Below are 21,841 nucleotides of genomic sequence, written 5' to 3'. Positions count from 1 at the left end.
TTTTGCGAGAGCATCACTGCTGCTTCTTTTGATTTTATGTGCAGTTGGTGCACATAACGCTACCTACTGGACTAAAGTGTGAAGCAGAAGATTGGCAGGAAGTGTAGTTTATGTCTTTTGTAGAAGACATGACATTTGAACATATAACAGGTTATACAGGATTTCAGTTATTATTAGATACTTTTTATTAGTTTTGGATTCTTTAAAAAGTGTAAAGAATATAGTTCGTTGACACATCAGACAGTAAACATAAGTGCTATTTGAATCGATTAAAATATGAATGGACAGTCTACTTATGATTTCTATATCTAGTAGAATATAGGCTAGTGATATTCAATGTGGGCCAATGTAAACATCCCGAGCATGGGATTTTTAGTAGTTTAGTTGTATTACATGCATTTTCAGTTTACAATTGGTTCACCTAATCATGTATGTAGAGGGGCATCTGTATTTTCTAATTAACAAACGTCTTATCTGAGAAGTTATCTTTAGGATTTAATGTACAAAACCATTATTTCTAGGCTGTAATGTTTGGGCAAGGTAAAGACAAACTTGCCTTTCTGTCTGTGTAAATGTTCAGACTACCCCATCTTACTTACAGTACGTGGTTTGACTCATGGTGGGACTCGGTGTAGGGCATCGTGAGCCACTGTCAATGACTGCCCGACGTTCTGTGGGGTTTCACAGGGCCCATGAGCTTCCACGAGAGCCTCTAAAAAAGTTAAACATCCATGTATCCTTATACATCCAGCATTAACAGCCACAGATGCTAAAGGACCAGTTTGTCTCTAAAATATATATTTCAGTATACTTTGTATTATTGAATTTAACATTGTAGAAGCAAATTATATTTAGTTGTATATGCTTAGGAAGATGAAACGTTTCTCCCAAGTGTCAAGTTGACCGTACAGAAAGAAGGAAATGAGACCTGCTTGCCAATAAAAGAGCTGAAAGAGAGCCAGGGTTAAGATCCAAAATTATATTTAGGTTTCTATAAATAAGTGACACACTAACACACTATTGCAAAGTCTGCTGTAAAAAAATTTAAGTTGAGTTAAGCTGATCAGAGTAAAAATCTGTAACCCTTACTTATAAATTATTTTGGTAAGAAACTTATTAAATTGTGTAAGCTCCGTCAGTAGAATAATCTTTTCCTTTTTCCGTCTTGAAAAAAGGTAATGAAACAAAACAAACCCTGTTTCCGATGTTATGAAAGGGAAGCAATCTCACAGACACGTATTTCCTTTTTTAAAAATTTTTCTTTTCTTTTTTTAATATAAGGAAAGGAGGTTTTCCAGGTCAAATAAACTATGTCCTTAGCCTTCTTATCAAATTCCTTCCTTTCATGCTGATGTTTTGGTCAAAGATAGGTGGAGATGGAGGGAAAAAAAAGTCTAAGCTCTGTATTTAGACTTCTGTTTGTGTATCATTTTTATTTCATGTGTGTGGGAAAGTATATCAATTTAATGGTTTAGGTGATGCTTTCAAAACTGCAAACTTGTACATGTTTCAGAGTGTAAAAAAAGAGCAGTTTTCTGTTTTGTTCTTTCTAATAAAAAACAAAAAGAAAGAAAAACAGGAAGAGTGGCTTATGGGGTATAAATACACTGCCTGGCCAGAAAAAAGATGCACACACTAATCTTTCACATAAGTGTTTTCAGCCACATAATGTTGCTGAGTCTAGACTTGGGCAACTGAAGCAACTCCAGATTATAACACTGCCTCCAGAGGCTTGTACAGTAGACACTATGCATTATGGGTGCATCACTTCATGCACTTCCCTTCTTACCCTGCCACGCCCGTTGTTCTGGTCCCAATCTGGATTCATCAGACCACATGACCTTTTTCCCATCGCTCCAGAGTCCAATTTTTATTCTGATGAGTCTCACAAGTTGTTTCCTTATTTACATATAGGTGTTTAGTCCCAACCCTGAGAGGTCTCCTTATACCCCCATTTCACTAAGGTAAATTTACTACTGACCTCTTTTGACGTCTCCCGATTTAAAATTGGCTTCGAAGTTGTTGCGGTCAATACCGGTTAGTTAAATTTTTTTAGCGTAGCAACCCCACATCGAGCCGTTACCGCTTTAAATGAATTCGTAATGGCATAAAACTACTCCACAACACATTTTGACACGATATAATAATGACATGATTATACCAAGCCCTAAAGAATTTATAATGAAATCGTCGCTACTGACCCGCCCCTTGTTCTCTCCTAGTGAAGAGGAATAATATTTGTTTAATCTGGTCGAAATTAACATAAATTTACAGTTGCATAAAGACATCAATCACATGCAAAAAAGATTAAGAGAAAAACTGCATTGGTGAAGAATTTGTGTGTATGGAAATGCTGTTGGTTTTACTAATTAAACATGGCTCTGGTATTTACTGATGATTTTTTTGTCAAATTTGATTTTTTGTCAAATTTTTGTCAATGATTTTTTTTTACAAAACTTTTATTTCTGGCGCCACCTGGTGGTGAGATTATTCAATTATTTTAGTAAGCGGTGCATCACTGCAGGTATTGAGCTCTTTAGTTTTTCATTGTGTTTATTCTGGCTCATTGTTCCATTTATACTTCTGGAAAAAGTCCCTCGTTTACTTAAACGTACTTCCTGTCCGAAAAACAGACCCGGAAAGGGCTCTTGTGAAAAATTCTTAAGGTCATGTTCTATATTGCATTTTTAGTATATAGATTTTCCCCCTTTATTCTTTTGTTCATGGAAACCCCTTTTTCTTTTCCTTTTGTTTTTTATTCATACAGAATCTTTTATCCTCATCTTTCTTTCTTTCCTTCTTTCTTTATCTTTTGCATTTGATTAACAGTTTTTTTTATTATTCTCTTTTGAGATACTTTTCTTTTGACATACAAAATGATTTACTCATTTATTTGTTTGTTTGACATTACTTTTGACATTAAATCTTTTTTTTCCTTTCTTGTTTGACATACAAAATGCTTTTCTTTCTTTTTCTTTTCTTTTTAATAGAATTTTTTTCATACATATGTATAATGTTTTTTTTGAAATAAACCTTTCTCTCCCTTTTTGCTGCTTTCTTTTAACAATGCTAACACTCACATTTTATTTTTTTTTATTACTTCCTTCAGTACAGTATCTTTTGTTTCCTGTGATTCTGGCAAAGCACTAATACTGGAGACTCCTTGAAAACATGTTAAGTCTCCTTACAGAGTATATAAAAGGTGTTAAAGAAGATGAATCAACACCTTTTGACTACTCACAGTCCAGAGTTATTACCCACAAGTCTGTGCGAGTTTAAAGAGTGTATTATAAAGTTATAGCTGTAGCTATAATGTAATTTGAAAGTATCATTTACTTCATACAATCACTAGAGGGCAGCGGCGTCTTGTTGCTGATTTCACTCCACAGTTCTCACTTCAAACTGGTGTGTGTGTGTCAGCTCACTGTTAATAAGCGTTAATAAATCATTTGATATTAACTTTATGCATTTTCTTTATCCAGTTAGATTTTTTTCTTTTTTTGCTGTTTAAAAGCAGTTTTCTACTCTGACAGTCTTGTGTGTTACGCGAGTGTTTGACTTCCATTGAAAGACTTCATTTTGTCCGCAAGATCGTAACCATGTCAACCATAATGCTGACGTTCAATCTCACAGCACATGGACATCAATCATTGACTCATAACACTGAGTTTGAGCTTCTAAAATATGAGGCATTTCTCGGCGCCATGTAGACTTGGTGTAATTATAACACTGTGTAGAAAAAATTTGGGACATCAGCCCTACTTTTATATATGATGCAATGGCGACTGCAGTCTCAATCGACTGGTGATAATTAGAAGCTCTGCTGCATAATTGCTGGGTAACACCTGAACTCACTTTACATTCAGTGTGTTCAGCTGGCGTTAGATATTAAACAGGGTTATGGTTTTTGTATTGTGCATTTTTGGATAAACTTTTTTTTGCCGATTTGTCATATTTAAGATATAATTACAGGAAATTGCATGATGTTTACATGCAATGGCTTTCACCAGTCAGACTTAAAACAAGAATTATTGTGTTTATTAATTGTGAGCTGATCTGTCCTATTTTACTAACTGGGCTGGGGTGGACTGGGCTCCCTGGAATTATTAGCACTTATCAGTTACTTGTGTCATTGGTCAGCAGCCAGTCATGTGGCAGCAGCACAAGGTCTATGGTTTAGATTTTAACATTTATTGTTTAGTAAATGTTAGATTTCACAGTAGGAGAGCAGATCTACACTAGGGCATGTACCCCAGTAAAAGGGCTGCATCAACACCCGTGCCATAAAGTCCAGTTACTGCCCTCTAACGTTCACACTTCTTACTGCAGCTTTCCTAACAGGTGGATACCTCAGCTGGTCCCCTGCACCAGACCTCAGCTTTAAACCTTATCATAAACCCCAAATCACTAGCTAGCACCCTGACTCAGCGATTCAGTCTTTCTGAATATATTATCTAACGATGTGAGACAGCTTCAACTCTTTTCATTCAAATGCTTTGTCACGTTAAGAAAAATTCTAAGAAAAAGATTTTTGACATTTTGACCTGTACTAGTGTTACGTTCTTTTTTTAATTTTATTTGTGTAAGCATGTCGTGCTCTACCTCAGCAGCCAAATGGCAGCAAACGTGGTTTGTGTGTTTTTATCTATTGTCTTCATCAGGAAGCATCAGTAATGTCACTTTTAATGTCATGCTCAGTTCTACCTGTGCCCATATTCAGGCATTATTAAAATTTTGTTTACTTTTACTAATAAAAATGATTTTTTTTTTCTCTTTAGCTCTTGCTCTTTTATTGATTACTCTTGTATTATAGTGTAAAGGTTTTTTAGCTGAATTCTCCATATCATCACAAACGCACGTCTCTTACGGGAAAGAGGCCCAGCCATGATAAATCTGTCTTTCCGGTTCCAGCCCGGTCGGTGACCTCTGTATGATCTCTCACTCACACACACACACACACACACACACACACACACACACTGACATACTTCAATAGCAGGTTCTCTATAAGCTTTGATCTTTGTTTCTGTTGCATTATGTTTGATCTGCCTCACTGGTAGAGCCTTAGAGTGCCTATTCCTTAAATACTTTGCGTCATCATGACATTTAACCACAGATCTTGGACAGTGTGGTGTGATTAGAGGTTAGTAAAAGCGTGCTGCTGTGTGCAGGGGAATTATTTTTTTTCTTCCAGCAGTTTTGTTGTGGTTACATGTGAGATGACTACGTCCTGGGATGTGTTGTGGTTTTGGGGAGAGATGCATTGATGTATAAGGTATAGCATATTGGACATGAGGCTTTATAAGGTATTGGGGACTATATACTGTAGGCATCCTTATCAGTAGGCAAATTTGATGGATTGAAAATATAAAAAATATTTTCTATTTGGGTATTCTTGTTTCTCTTCTGAATGGCTAAAAAGGATTTCTGGATTTTACTGCGGAATTTTGTAGTTTTGCTTCATTTCACTGTTTAGTCAAAATTGTGTCAAGTTGAGAGCCATATACAGTACATAGACCTGCAAGTATCTACATGTGATGCATGCACGCGAAGCACAGTCTATAGACCCCACACTGGGTGGATTTACACAACCAGTCCAAAGTACACCTTTTCTAAGTCCATGGTCTTTCCTGATTTTCCTGATCAGGTGTCATGTATCAGGTGTAGGTTCTCAAGTATGAGTATGTGTTTCGGGTACTGTTCTAGGTATGAAGGTATGGGGGCATCAGGGATGAAGTTTCCAGTATTGGGTAGGGGTCTGGTACTCTGCTCGGTTAATTACACCCATAAACAGTGCTCTGATACCAGCATGTGATCCGGCTTGCTTTAGTGTACGTTATTATGCTAACGAACAGACACCACAAAATAACAGCAATCTGGAGGTGTTTCATGAAACAAAACAGCTGCAGAGTCTCTGCCAAAACAACAAAATATCAAAAAAAAAATTCAAAACATGTTGTTTTGCTTTTGTTTTTTTCTGTTTGTTCTGCAAATTGTCATTTAAAGGAAAACCATTCGAATTTTTTATAACCAATAACCATAATACTTCTTTTTTTTTTTTCTTGTTGCATTTTTGATATTTTGACTTTTGTTGACAACTGCTCAGTTGTTTCTCTTTCTTTCAGAGTTTTAAGCATCCAGACTCATTCCCTCTCTCTAACCATCCCCCCCCCCCCCCGGCTTTCACACGCACAAACACACCCACACACATTTATTTTGATGCCCCTCAGCTTAGTTCCAACCTGCTAAGGTTTACACAGATGAATGGCCCTGTCAGAATAAATGTTTTCCATTAATTTTCTATTCTTTTCTTTCTCTCTCTCTCTCTCTCTCTCTCTCTCTCTCTCAGTGTTTCAGAACTCTGTGCTGTAAAGGTCCGCCTCCTCCCAGACCAGAGTATGATGTAGTGTGTATTGGGCTTACGGGCTCTGGAAAGACCAGCTTGCTGTCAAGACTGTGCAGTGAAGCCACAGACAATATCGTACCTACCACAGGTCAACACACACACATACACACATTACAGATTAAATCACCTTCCCGGACGCACAGAAATTTTACCAGACTTTTTTCAAAGGAAATGGGGGCCTGTAATGGTTGCCAAAATCATGTTTTTTTTAGCTACTTTACTGTCTTACAGTTTTGCACAGTTTGTGATGTGTAAAGGAGAATGAACTTTGGCAACACTGATATCATTATCGTTTATTAGTAAATGTATATCTAGCAGTTTGTTTACTCTTTATATCACAATACAGAATGTCTAATATTTTAAACATCAAGACATGATTAAAACAAGTGTTTTGTTGCAATTAATGCACTAATGTTTATTTGTTTTTATTTTCAATACCATTTTACAAAGTCATGAATTGCACTAGATTTTGTATTGAAGAAAAACCTGTGATTTGATTTATTATTTGTTTTTTTTTGTATTTGATGATTTTTATTTCATTTGCAGGTTTTAGCATTAAAGCAGTGCCGTTCCAGAACGCCATCTTAAACGTTAAAGAACTGGGAGGTAAGCAATATCATACAAAATAGGATTCTGTTATCCAAACCAGTGCAGATGCTCCGACTTACCTGAATGTTTTTTTTGTATTAGCCTTTTAAATATAATGTTGTATTATATAACATCAATTATACAAGTTAGTTACAACTGAGTAATTCGATTGAACAAGAGACATTCCGTGAGTGGTGTTGGAGAACATAACAGCACTGTGACGTTTAAGTATATGTACCACTCGGCGTCCCAGGGGTTCTACCACTAACTGTGGGTCGCAGAACGGATGAGAAAAGGTCTGTACGTTCCGCAGTACTGAGGAGAGAGCAGCTGCCTGCCAAAACTCACATTTACAGAGTACTAGTCACAGAAGCACTTTCAGGGGCTTTCAGATTTAACTGGTTAAATAATAAAAACCAAATCATAATCTTTTGATAATAAACGTTGGTTGAACTGTTGTAAAGTTGTACAATTCATACTTACTCTGTGAAATCCTATTCACATTTGCTTATTTGCAAAAATAAATATTTTTGTTTTACCTTTCTAAACAAAATATTTGATTTTGTTAATTTGAAATTTAATTTGACCATATATAAAAGTGAAATATAGATTTAAACACAGAAATATTCACTGATTTTCCTAAAATTTAAATCCGTGTTAAATTATGGTTGTTTGTAAGTAAAACATTCTCACAATACCCATCTTTCTTTCTTGACCTAAATGAATTGTTTACTGAAATTCTTTACAGTTAATTTATTTTAATAATCTTTATAGTAATAATCTATTTAGCAATAATGTATCTTAGGAAGTATCAATAATGTTTAAAAAAAAATCCTCAATAGTTAAAAGACTGTTTTGTTGTTGTTATTATTGCGTATAATGACACAGATTTTGGTAAACACGCACACCAGCAGATGTGTAAAGCATTACTAGTCAGTACTTTTTATTCTGGAGTAATGAATCAGGCCCTCACACAGGCGCACACGCATGTACACACACACACACGCACACACACACACACACACACAGGCTGGAGCAAACTGGAAACAGAATGTTTACCAGAAACAGCTGGTGTGACACGTTGCCCAAAACGATGCCCAGTCATATGTTTGGTGAGTCAGAGGTCACCTTTGTTTAACCCTGAAGAGAAACAAAACAGTAGGGATGCTAGTCACATATAATTCAGGGATGTAAACAAATACAAACACGTAACACAGAGCACTTTAAGACTTTTAGATGTTTAACATTCTTTCATTCATCCTTATCAACCACCTGATCAGGGTCATGGACAAATTAAACATTTGAATGGTGCAAAGGTTTTAAAGTAGGCTGTATCTCCTTAAATGAAGATCCCAGCCTGAGGTGGCTTGGCGCCCACTGCAGTCGATCCAATTGAACAGCAGAATTGGTGTAAGGAAATAAACTGTGGAAGCAATTAAATTCAAATTCAAATTTTATCTGTCACATACACAGTCAAGCACAGAACTATTAGAAAATGAAAGACATACAAGACCACTGATAATCTACCTCGATCTGGGGCTCCACGCATGATCTCACCTAAAAAGATCACAAGAACTGTGAGCAGTAATCCCAGAACCACACAGGGGTACCTAGTGATTGACCTGCAGAGAGCTAGGACCAAAGTAACAAAGGCTACAATCTGTAACACACTGCGCCGCCAGGGACTCAAATCCTGCTTAAGCCAAGTACATGTCCAGGCCCGTCTGAAGTTCGCTAGAGCGCATTTCGATGATCCAGAAGAGGATTGGGAGAATGTGATTTGGTCAGATGAATCAAACTCAACTTTGGAGGAGAAAGAATGCTGAGTGGTATCCAAAGAACACCATACCCACTGTGAAGCATGGGGGTGAAAGCATCATGCTTTGGGGCTGTTTTTCGGCAAAGGGACCAGGATGACTGTTCCGTATAAAGGAAACAATGAATAAGGCCATGTATTGTGAGATTTTGAGTGAAAACCTCCTTCCATTAGCAAGGGCATTGAACATGAAACGTGGCTGGGTCTTTCAGCATAACAATGTTCCCAAACACACCGCCCGGGCAACGAAGGAGTGGCTTCGTAAAAAGCATTTCAAAGTCCTGGAGTGGCTGAGCCAGTCTCCAGATCTCAACCCATAGAAAATCTTTGGAGGGAGTTGAAAGTCCGTGTTGCCCAGCGATAGACCCAAAACATCACTGCTCTAGAGGAGATCTGCATGGAGGAATGGGCCAAAATGACAAAAACGACAATGACTGTTTTGTAAATAAGGTCACATTTTATTTACAGTACTGAGCAAAGGCCATCAGCCAGCCATTGTTTCTTCTAAGTGTTTTTCCAAATGTTCCAGACTTTCTTGTATTTTTAATGTAGTTTCGAGGAATAGTTCTCCAGACTTCCTGAAGGACTTTGTTTCTCATTTTCAGTCCAGTCCCTGTACCTGAGCAGTTTCAGAGAAATGTTTTTGGTTTGTTAAGCCACACAGTGACCAATGATTTATTCAAGCATACAAAAACATATCTTACTTAAGCTATAAACCAGTGAGAAACAGGTGCAGATGACAACAGATGATCAGGCCGGTGATTAGTATACTGCTGATGCCGAATGCTGAGTTGTTGGAACAGACGAGAGGGGAAATGAGGTTTCTGCTGAGGTTGTTACATAAACGACCAGTTTTTAAATTGTCTTTGGGCACTTTGTAGCCGGTCACAGTAAAAAAAAAATTAAATAATGAAGAAATGAGGGCAGGCTCAAGATTTCGCGCAGTACTGTATATTGATCAGCCATAACGTTAACCACCAGGTAAACTGAATAAAATTGATTATAAATTATATACCAGTAAACTACAGGGGCAAAAGGTTAGCTTGTCCAGGCACAAATCCCACAGAAAAGCCAATACAGCACAAACTGCAGAAGCCCGTCAATGCTGGCTCTGGTGGAAAGGCACCGGAACACCCAGTGCATCACAGCCTGCCGCACCCGATCCAGCAAGGGAACAGTTGAAGGTTGTTGATCTAGCCTTTAAATTCCCCACATCCCAATCTGATTGACCACCTATGGGACGCTCCGGACAAACAAGTCTAATCCTTATAGGCCCCAACCCGAGGGATCCGCCGCTAATGTTATATTAGTGCTAGCCCCCTTCCAGGGGTCTTGCTGAGCCACACCCAGAGCTATTATACATACACACTTTATTTATGATTGGAAATTAATTATAAAAAAATTATATAAAAATTATAAAAAAAAAAATTATACTAGACTGTAACACAGTAGGCGGCAGGGAGGTGTACTGGTTAGCACTGTCGCCTTGCACCTCTAGGGTCTGGGTTTGATTCCCGGCCAGTACAGTTAATGTTTTTGAACCAAGTCAGTTTTTTTTTTATGGAAAGTAGCTTAAGTCTGCTCGAAAAGTCACCAAATGTCGGTAGATGACGTCATGCGTATATTTGCATATTGATGATATAATTGCGTCTTATTAGCATTCTGCATGTTTTCCCTAATCCTTCCTCATGTGTCCAATATAAAACTGTTATCAATTACGTTACATTTTCGAAAACGGTCAAATTAAGTAGTTTTATTTCAACCAAAGGAGATGCAGGTAAGTGATTGGGCTGTGGCAACACCGTTTGCACATGCGCAGCTCATTCACATCTATGTCAGCTGCCGTGAGGTCACGGGAATATGCTGCTCCTTTCAGCCGGAGCTAGCGCTCACTGATCAAAGCAGATACAAGAAGATGAGTAACTGTACCAGGATTGGAAGACCTTGCGCTTACAGGACAGTACTGGCGACATTTGGAAAGTTGCTAAGGTTTGTCCAAAAGTTGCTAGATTTGTTGCTAGGCGCTTTTTTAAATAAAAAGTCATCAAGGGGGTCTGAAAAGTAGCTAAGTTGGCAACACTGATTTTAACAAAGTTTAAAACTGATATATATATATATATATATAAAAACAAGGATGGAACCATACGCGTCAAAACATATTTACAGCTTTTTCCTCTAAAACTGGAGACTCCTTCTATTCAAGTGAAGTGAACATTTATTTCCAATATCAGTTATTATTTTTCTCTGTGGCTTGACTGCTGGACAAGTCTCTATACAAGAGCCGTTACTGTGGAAATGATAACATATTAGAAATGCATATAATTTTATGCAGGTAAAGAAAATGATAATCTTTCTTATTAAACAGAATTAAGTCAGCAACCCTTGGACTTTAAAGACACTTGTGACTTGATAATTCTTGATCCTGGACAATGCAAGAGTGCGGACCATTATACCATGTTTTTTTTTCCCCCCTTCAAAAGCATTTCCTCATGTGAGGAGGTGCGTTAATGGTAGAGTTCATCTAAAAATAAAACCACGTTACGGTGTGGAAATGTGCGTATCATATCGCACTTTACCGATGGTGCCACATCCATCCATTTCCCTCTCATCCTGCTTTGCTTGACACTCTGTAAGGATCCGGTGTTGTATTTTTTGGTGGAATGAGTGATGCCAGGAAGCCAGGGGAGGGTGAGACTGGAGGAAGCGAGCGAAGGGGAGGGGTGGTACTGGTGTATCAAAGCAGCCCATACACACAGTCCGTGTGCGTTTCCCATCAGCCTTGTGACGACGACATGAGATTCCGGAGGGTTTGACAGGCGAAGAAGCCCCACATGCTCGTGTTTAACTTCTCAAAAGCAACCATCTGAAAACACTTAACTCGCTTGCACTTTCCTCCCTCCCTCTTTAAAGCACCCCCCTTCCCCACTCCCCCCACCCCCAACTCTGCAGTTTCTGTTTCTTTGGAATGCCGGCCATGATTTAATGATTTCTGTGGCAATCGTGTGTGTATGGTTAATCACTCAAGATTATAATGTGTGAGCCTGTTCATGGTCAGTAATGTTTAGTCATAGAGTTTCTGTGTTTGAAATTAAACTTCTCTGACGTTTTTGTGTTAAGACACGGCGACGAGCGCTTCGTTGCAGCGTTTGACCAAGAAACGTGTTATGGAAGAGGACATGACGAACGAGGATGGAGAAAATGATTGCCGGATGTGGGAGTCTGCACATGTAAAGAAATGTCCTCATAGCTTATTATAAAGATGATTTGTCTCTCTGGAACGGAAGCTCTGAATTAAAAGGACAAATGCTTAATTAATTATAATACATGGTTGGTTGGAACATTTATTTTATATGGAGCTTGTCAGTGGTTTCAGGCTGTTTTTCATTTCCCCCATAACCTTTTTTTTTTTCCCTTCTTACTTCACCACATTTTTGGCAGTCTCCACACTTCAAGCCTAAAGCATCAAGGCAATGGGGCACAGAATGGACAAAGCTTTTTACAAACATGTTTCAAGCAGTGTAAAGCGTGTACACTCATACAAGGCATGACTGAGAGCTTGGTTTGTGGTGTGACCGACGGTCTAGTGAATACGGGGTGCTAAAACTATTTCTTTTCCGTGTGTTTGAGTAGTCCACTGTCACAAGTAGAAAAAAGTATCTTATGTTTCATTGTCTTTGACTGCGGTAGAGAAATTGTCTCAGCATCAAGTTCTTGAAAAACAGAGCCAGGAAGCGGAGGGATGGCGCTGAAATGAAATTCATAAGCATAATCTTAAACATGTAGACTTTGTTTGGGATAGAAGAAACGTTTTCTGAATTCAGTAAGTATAAAGCTTTAAATGGACCTAGTAATCAGGTGTTTAAACCATTTTTTTATGTAAATGTAGGAAATTTTTATAAAAAAAAAAAGAAAAGAAAGAAAAGCTCAAGATTGCGAAACAAGTTTTGACAATATGGATTAAATGTGTTAATTTTTTTTTAAGTAATTGATAACATCCCACATTTCAGCATTGCATATAAGAAATAACATGAACACGGCAGCATTTTATACAAAAAGAAACAAGTTGTTTTTGATTTTGATTTAATTAACATCAAACATCATCCTGATCCTGACTAGGAGAATAATGCTTACTGAAGTCAAACCATTGTAGGATCTTTTTTATCCCAGTTACTTTTTACATCATCTTCAGGATTGTTACATGAACAAAAATGCTTGAAGAAAAACTCAAGTTCATTTTTTTTTTTCTTTTGAAATCGCAAAATATTTCAAAATTGCAAAACCAGCCAGTTGCATGAAGAGCCAAAGAGGAAAAGCTCTCAAGGGTTTCATTTATATTTCAGCATACAAATAAACAGTAATCATTTTAACTCCCACATGTTTGAGACTCTATCAACAGAAACATAATCATCACAATATCCCACATGTTACATTACAATCATTACAAAACCAAACAAAATATTTTTATAAACCTACAAAATGTAATCTACAGAGATAGGAATGATTGAGGAAGGAAGGAGATTTGAGTCGAGCTGGATGAAGCCAGACACAGGGGTGAATGTAAAAGGACCATAACTTTGAAAGATCTCTTCCTATGAGTCTGATTCCACAGGGCACATAGGGGAGAAAATAGAGATGGATTATTTTAACTTAATTTTTCAGCAGTTTGTGCTACAGTAGCTCTTCTGTGGGATCACACCAGACAGGCTAAACTTTGCTCCCCTTGCACGTTGGTGAACCTCGGTTGCCCGTGACTTCGTTTCACCTATTACCTATCTCCTCTCCGCGACCCGTTTTGGTAGGTACGAGCCTCTGTATACTTGGAACATTCCACAAGATTAGAAGATGCTCTGACCTTGTCATCTAGACATCACACTTTGGTACTTGCGAAATCAAATTGCAACACTGCACACACTGTTCAGGAACATGACAGAGTTTAAGGTGTTGACTCTTGCCCTTCAAATTCTCCAGATCTCAATCTGATCAAGCATCTGAGCTGGAAAAACAAGTCCAATCGATGAAGGTCCCACCTCGCAATTTACAGGAGCTAAAATATCTGCTGGATTACCACACACATCTTGAGAAATGTTTAGTGATATTTTGTGTATCCATCGATGGAACACTGGCATACTTAATAAAACTCTGGTATCCTTGACAGTCTGCGGCTTTGAAATAACAAAAATCTAACTGATACCTAGTCAGGACAGATCTACGGTCTATGTAACCTTTATAAAAAAAATTATGTATACAGTACCAATTCAAAGTTTGGAGACACCCAGGAAAGCAAGATCAAAACTTGCCTCTGCTGCAGGGAAGAAGTTCGTTTAGAGTTACCAGCCTTAAAAATCACTAATTAACAAACATCACCTCAGATTAGAGCTGTTATTAAGGGTTAAAGCCTGTACAGAGCATAAGGAGAAGACACATCTCAATTTCAATTGTACTAATGACTTTTTTTGTCTCATTATTTCATTTTTTTATGGTTATGGTTTTATGGTTTAAGTTTGGTCACTCCTGCTGCTGGATTTCAGAACAACACCCTATCCATGCTCAAAATTTGAATAAAAAATGTCTAACATAACTTCGTCATTGGCCGTCTTTGGTCGAGGTGACACTAAATCAGTGTCTGATAATGTGATCATGTCAAAAACCGGCGCTTACAAGCAATGAATTATTGTATGATGTGCTGCCTTTTTTTGAGGACATGTAAAAAGGTGAAAAGTTCTGTTTCAGTTCATTTCTTTGTATCAAAACCAGAAAAACAAAGAAATGACTGTCCGCTGTATAGAATCCAGATTGTGACAGTTGTTAATGAGATGCTACAAAGATGTTTTCCTTCCTGTATAAAAATACTGCTAATGAAAGGTTTTGGTTGCTCATGGAATGATTGAATAGAGGCCAGGTTTTTTTTTTTTTTTTTTTTTTTTTAAATCAACAAAGTATAAAACCAGAAACAAATAGCTAAGTAATGAGGTGACAGGAACAGTATGTTAGGAAGGATGGAAAGATGCTTCATCTGAGAAGTAAGAATAGCTGTACAGGTCAACGTGACTGTCAGTTGGTGATTAAGTATGTTTGTATATAGGATACAGGATATATAGGATTGTCGCAGAGATTAGAAATATATTATTATAATGTTCATCATGGCTGCCCAGGCAAATGCTGTTGATGTTGCTGAGTGGATCCGTGAGGATCAGCAGACGTTGTAGATGATAGATAACCTAGTTTCGGTCTTTTGTGTAGTGACTAAATATATAAATCTTATAAAAAGACTATGCTTACATCTGCTTTGTATTTATAAATGTGGCTTTCAGAGGATGAAGCTCAGAAAGGAAACCAGGCAAAGAGCAATCTAAAATCTTGTCTTTACTCTCAGCCATAATGCATTTGTTGAGATACAATGTCATCTCCAGAAGAATGCTGAAGAGTAGATGAGAGGAAAGAAGGACAAAAAAATAAGAGTAAACATATTATTTTAAGTGTGAGAGCTTGCTGAGAATCAGGATTGTTACACTGCATTGGACTTGGTCTAAGTCTGACCTAAGGTTTTTAAAATTATTATTATTATTATTATTATTTTTTTTTTTTAAAGGCTCAAGGCATGCAGTGATCAGCTTGCCGGAGACTTTACAATGGTCTTTAACATTTCCCTGTCAATAAGTCAGCCACTATGATCTCTTTTTCTAAAATGTCAGTCTCTGTGGAACTGAATGATTACAGACCAGTTGCACTCACCCTAGTGATTATGTAGTGCTTCGAAAAACTAGTCCTGCACCACATTAAATCTATCCTCGCTCTTGTGTTTGATCCATATCAGTTTGCTTATAAAGCTAATAGAGCCAGTGAAGACGTGATTACCATCATCGCAGCCCAAACAAGCTAGAGAACCTCCTGGAACATTGAGTGCTATGTGAAGATGCTCTTCATTTACTACATCTCATCATTTAATAGCATCAGCCCAGACATCTGCACAGGCATCAAAGACTTCCTCAAAAACTGCCTTCAGAGAGTTAAAATTAGCCCTTTACATCTTCTCCATTCTCCATCACACTCAAGTATTGGCACATCCCAAGATTGTGTTTTGTGTCCACTTTTGTGTTTTGTGTACCGATAAGAAACACAAATAAAATGTAAAGAAACATAAGTAATATACAAACAAGTAGTAGAGAGCGTGCAAGGAAAATCAACATATGTTAACTTTTATAAGCGGTTAGTATAACAATAATTTCATAAAGGGCACGTTTAATTGAGATGGAAATTAATATAAGTGGAGAGATTATATTGTGCTAGGCAATTTTACAAAATCTGGCACTGTATTAAAAAAAAGAGTTGCATAACCTTAGCCTAGTGTTAACATTTTATAAGTTAATGTTCTACGGAATTATTGGCACCTTGCAAAAATTACTTTACAAAGGAGATTATTCAATAAGCAATACAGAAAATAAGTAAAAACTTTTAAATTTTAAAAAATTTATTTATTGTTTTCTTTTTAAAAAATGACCAAAATTATAAACATCCATAATGAACATAATGATATATTATAATAAATATAATAATTAAAGGGTGAACAAGTTGATGCTCTAAAGTTTTTAATTGCCCTTCGTCCCAATAAACTCTGTTATCAGCTTTTACTGTACTGTTTCTCTTGGGTATAAATAGGATTTTGCACAGGCAAAATCCTTTTGTTTTCCAACTTCAAGATCATCAAAGCAAATGAGGTGGTTGCTGAACTTGACGAATCTGGTAATTGATATAAAAAAATGTATACCAGCTTTTATTGAATGTTTTTTTTTCTTTATTTAATTGAGGGTGCCAGTAAATTATGGAATTACAGTTGAACATAGAGCTGGGTGATGTGATGAAATCATTATAAATTTTATTTAGACAGCATTTTTGATATATCTATTATAGAATTTCTTATGTTTTTTATAAAGCAGATTCATAGGATGCAGGTGATTTGATGATGCCTTAAACTTCCAAGGTGTATAATGTTCATTTTATATATTGAATAAACTTTTTTTTGTTGAAAAAACGTTTTTAAAAATGCACTTTTTTGATGGAGGTTTCTAAGCAAACTTAAATATTATGATCCTTATGATTTTTGAGAATCGTGATATGATTTATTTATTTAATATCGACCACCCATAGTGGTGTTTGATTTCTCTGGCTGAGCTGCGATGTTTGAGCAAGACACCATTCAAGCAGGAATGCATAGTTTTGATAAAAGCACTGTGGGAGGAATAAGCAACATCAGCTGTGTGGTTGGTGAGAACTTAGGCAAGCCTTACCCAAGATTATGACCTCTGGCATGTAGACAAGTCAGAAGTTATTCTTAGATTTGCTGGGGCTTTAAACAGAAAGTCTTAATCAGTAACAGAGCAGTAAATGACTTGTGCAAAAAAGTTTTAAGGTTAAATCTAGTGAAGTTTTTCTCTACAGTGAGCCAAAGTGTGGAGGATGTTGAAAGAAATTCCCTGGTCGCTGGTGAACGTGATGACTCGCCGAGCCCATCAGCCCAGATGAATGGAATAGCATAATCCGACAAGCACTGAATAGTGGCATGAGAGCAGCCTCTGGGGTATTGATTGCAAAAGCACTGTGACCTTTTTGAGGTTCAGCCAAAATCAGCAGACCTGAAGATCCTGGAGATTCTCTGTCTGAGGATATTGTAGATGTAGTGAGGTCCAAATCTATAGACTGTTTAGGAGGGGGAAAAAAATAATAATGAGATAAAAACATTAGTGAAAGTTCTTGCGTACATTAAAAACATCAGTCCAGCAGGGACGGAAAGATGGACCAATCATGACTAATCTGAAGCAAATAAGTGAGTGCAGGGGAAACTCCTGCATTTTGGTAACAAACCAGTCTCAGGGCATTGTTGCAAAGTTTTCATCACATAAAAAAAAAAAAAATACTAAATCAGTTTCTCCGGGGAATACCCAATAGATTAAGGTTTTCAGTGTCTTAAACTGCCAGCAACAAGCATTAAAATATACAGAGCACTAACTCTGGATTAGCATTCAAACAAAAATTAAGACCAACAAACACATTTCAGACCTAAAACATCTCGTGACGTAGAACAGAGCTTAGTATTTCCATTATTTTATTTCAGCAGATTAAACTGGAGAAATTAAGGTATATGAAAACCTGGCTTTTGCTTTTTGTTTTCTGTTTTTGGCCAACCACATTATACGTTTATGAAACTTATTATGCTCTAGGCAGAAAATTGAGAGAGATTTTTTTTTTAAATACAGACTTTTATTTAATTTTATTTACTCTTTGTGGTCTGATTAATGGACTGAAGACATCAGTGACGAAAACAGAATGTTTAAAGATGAATGGATGGAGAAGTATGCGTTTATTCTCTGCTACAAATTCAAAACCTATGTCTCATCTGTTCCGAGTCAAAAGTGGTAACATGAAGCGGCAGCGAGGGACAAAACCGCTTTATATCATCACGTAAATAAACCATAAACGCTATTATTAATGGTTGAGCATTCAGTTGGAATTGCTGGCGCTGCTGTCATTTTTGTTGCTTATTTGAATTTTCCTTTGCTAAAATTTCTTGACATACTCCTAAAAGAAGATTTATTATTCTTAGCACTGTACATTCTGTACAAACAGATTGGTCTCATTTAAGTTTAGAATTATTGGAAAATGTGTGCTTGTGGAACAATGGGAGTGTGAGAGAGGTTCCTGGTCTTTCGTTAAACTTTTGTACTTAACGCACAACTTGGAAGTGCATGGGAGTGCAGAGTTTACACACTCACCTCTGTACCGTATGTACTTCTGGAGGATTAAACGTAAAGGTGCCAAGTAGACGGCTTATCAGCACCAAAACGTCTCCGTTTATTGGGTTTTCGAGGGGAACTCGCAGGCAAGCTTTGTTTCTCTTGCAACTTTGTTGTCATGAGCTGCATCTCAAATCAAAAACTTTACACTTTACAGCACAAGCATGAAAATTGACCGTTCTGTAGGTTTGACAGAGGTTTTTGGAATTAGTTTACTGACTCAAATACGAGATCTGGCTAGTGATGGTACTTAATAATGGTCTAGAATATCACATCATAATGCAAGCCTGTGTTATGTAATGGGTCGGGGTTCTTCCTCTCCTGCGGCACCCCTCTCAACCTCCCCCTCCAACCGTACAGCGGATACGTGGTATGGAAAATGATAACAGTTGAGCTAGTTTATTCTGTGGGAAAGCCAAAGTCACATATGCTGTACCCCCCCGACTATTTACACCGATATTGCCCTCATGTAGATTTGTAGTGTTAATATCTGAGGATGTAGGCACGCTAGGCTTCAAGTGACAACAGGAAAGCCATAGCAGCCATCTCACATAAGCGATCACAAAGTTACAAACAAGTATAACTCTTTGTGTGTGGGCTTTTCACTTTATATTCGTAGCTTGACAAATAGAAAAAAAATACTCCATTGCTTTTTTTTATTATTATAGCAAAACTTGTTGTTGTTGTTGGGTACCTCTTTTGAAAATTAATGCACTTCATGATGGTAAGATGAACAACAGTGCACAAGCCTACACACACTGACTGAAGTACGACCGAGACCAATTACAAGTAGATGAGGCACAGTCTTACCAAAATAAGGAATGCACACATTTTCGGAAACCTGGAAAGTTGCCTGGAATTTTTGTGAAATTGCTATTAGTTAAAAGGGATCTCATTCGTGATTAAAGGTTAAAGACAACATTTTGGGCACTGACCTGGCTCCTTTTTGATGTTTATTACTGTAAGTTGTAGATATTATTCATCAGTTTACCTGTTTTCCAGTCAAGGCAAGTCAATAAACTTTGAATTTACATTTTTTTAGCTTCTGTTTTTCAGTCTGTTAGGTTTCTGGGCCTGGACATTACACTCGTAGTTGCTAATTACATTATATTTTGTCCACTTCTGCTTTACTCGCTGCAGTACTTAAGTGCTGTAACACACCTGAGTCGGGTTCCTCATCCCATTATGAGCTTTTTGCGAGGTTGCAGGTTGGATAAGACGAAAGTCCAACAAAAGGTTCCGTATATCAAAAACGGCTTTACAAAATCCTGCAGCTTTCCAAAAGCCTCTTGGAGCTGGTTTAAATCACGTCAGTGAGATCACGCTAACCGATCCCGTTCCTTCCTTTAGTGCTCCCCACATGCAGGAATTTTGAGAAAGAATATATAAATATAAATTAAGTAAAATCAGCAATAAATCCATGGAGCGTAAGGAGGATGCCTAGCGCTGGTCTGGAGATGTTTTGTGGAGCTGTCACTCCACGTAAACGGAGAGAGCTGTAGCGAGTTTGTGATTAATACACTTCATTATTTTCTGAGGGACGGGAGAGGTCAGAGGCGCTTCGGGCTTCGTTTCTTCACAGTTTCGGGTCCGGGGCGCCCCCCTACCAGCCTTCCCCCCACCTCCTTTTGGCGACTCCCTCTAACCAAAGCCATGCTGCGTCTGTGCGTCTTGGTGGCCACATTTTTGTACCCTTCAGAAATTGCTTGGCGCAAGAGAAACCATATGTGCACTGTAAAAGCGGGCGCATTTGAACTGTGCTGTAGACTGGCCATCAGAAGAAATCGTTTTAATACTCTCTCAGGGTCGGCTTTAAAGAAAACATGCTGCAGCGGCAAGAGCCTCTTCCTCTGGATCAAGCTCCCCCTTCACGCAGGCCCCCTGAGCCGAGGCCGAAGCCGATGCCGGAGCTGGAGCTGGCACTCCGGCTTGGAGTCATAAAAATACATAGCGCAAGAGCCGGAGTGAATATTGGGAAACACGAATGCTGTTTTATTTATTTATTTATTTATTTGTCCTTCCTCAATATTTTCCAGTCATGCTAATGCTGGGGTTATGTCGAAATTCTCTCTCTGCTTTCCACCACCATTTAGCTGCCAAGATGTTGTGTGTAACTTTTAAGCACTACACATGTTTTTAGGGTTATTTTAAAATAAATAGGAATTGGATGAAGTTAAATTTGGGGTTAATATAAAGGGGAAAGTGCCGATTTGGTTCTTCAGTTCTTCTGAGTGTCACAGGGTGAAAATTGCAAACTTAAAGTGAGAACAAAACATGGACTAAAACAAAGTTGCAAAACTTACAAACTATTTAACTGCAAAAACGCAATGCTGGAAAGACGAGAACGAAAATTTATAAAATAATATTTTAATTGTAGTAATTAAAACTGAGTTAACTTGTTTTAAAGCTCTGTTTTTTATCACCACATCATGTATGACAGGAAAAGGAAACATCTTCTCGTATGTAGGATTTAAATTGAAGAAACTAGAGAAGCATCAGACTACGTATTAGATTGGATGTAAAGCTGTGGTCTGTGTGTAGAAGTAATCTTTCTTACCATAAAGGATTTCAGCATTTTGGTTAAAAGTGCGCATTTGTTGTGCGCATTTTTCAGGAGCAGACTCCATTAAGAAGTACTGGAGCCGGTACTATCAGGGCTCTCAGGGCGTGGTGTTTGTGTTAGACAGCGCCTCGTCTGATGAGGATTTGGAGGCAGCGCGCACGGAGCTCCACTCGGCCCTGCAGCACCCACAGCTCTGCACCCTGCCCTTCCTCATCCTCGCCAACCAGCAGGACAAACCGGCTGCACGCTCCGTCCACGAGGTACACACACACATACACGAACATGCAAAGTAGCAGCATGTATATATGATGTATAGGAAAGGATGTGCACTGTTAGGGTGTAATTTTATCAATATTTACAATTATATACGTTATTTTCAATTTCAAATGTAGAAACCTTTAATGTGACCTCACACAGCAACCCACTTACATATCAGGAAAGCAGGAAGTGAATGGACATCACACACACACACACACACACACACACACACACACTGCTTATTCATAAGGTCTGCATTCTGAGCGTGACATCACACACAAATGCACACAGGTTTCAGTGTGTGTACATGATAAACAGGAAGTGATGAAGATGATAAAGGTGATAACATCACCCATGTTTCTTAAACTTAAGCAAAACCTGGACCCTTTCTGTCTGTAACATAAGCACCACACCCCGAGAGC

The 21,841-nt window shown here is 37.8% G+C and overlaps 1 protein-coding gene across 1 annotated transcript in view; it reads left to right on the top strand.

Moving 5' to 3' along the window:
- arl15b (ADP-ribosylation factor-like 15b) overlaps positions 1–21,841 on the top strand; it is a 67,655-nt gene that overhangs the window by 22,203 nt on the left and 23,611 nt on the right. Inside the window, exons 2-4 of the mRNA XM_053516127.1 lie at positions 6,350–6,494; positions 6,953–7,012; positions 21,213–21,421. Coding sequence (XP_053372102.1) covers positions 6,350–6,494; positions 6,953–7,012; positions 21,213–21,421 — 414 coding nt within the window. The remainder of the gene's footprint in view (positions 1–6,349; positions 6,495–6,952; positions 7,013–21,212; positions 21,422–21,841) is intronic.

This window comes from Clarias gariepinus, chromosome 17, assembly GCF_024256425.1.
Source record: "Clarias gariepinus isolate MV-2021 ecotype Netherlands chromosome 17, CGAR_prim_01v2, whole genome shotgun sequence".
NCBI classification, from domain to species: Eukaryota; Metazoa; Chordata; class Actinopteri; order Siluriformes; family Clariidae; genus Clarias; species Clarias gariepinus.
Note: the sequence above shows the minus strand (reverse complement) of the source record. Positions and strands in the feature narration are given on the sequence as shown.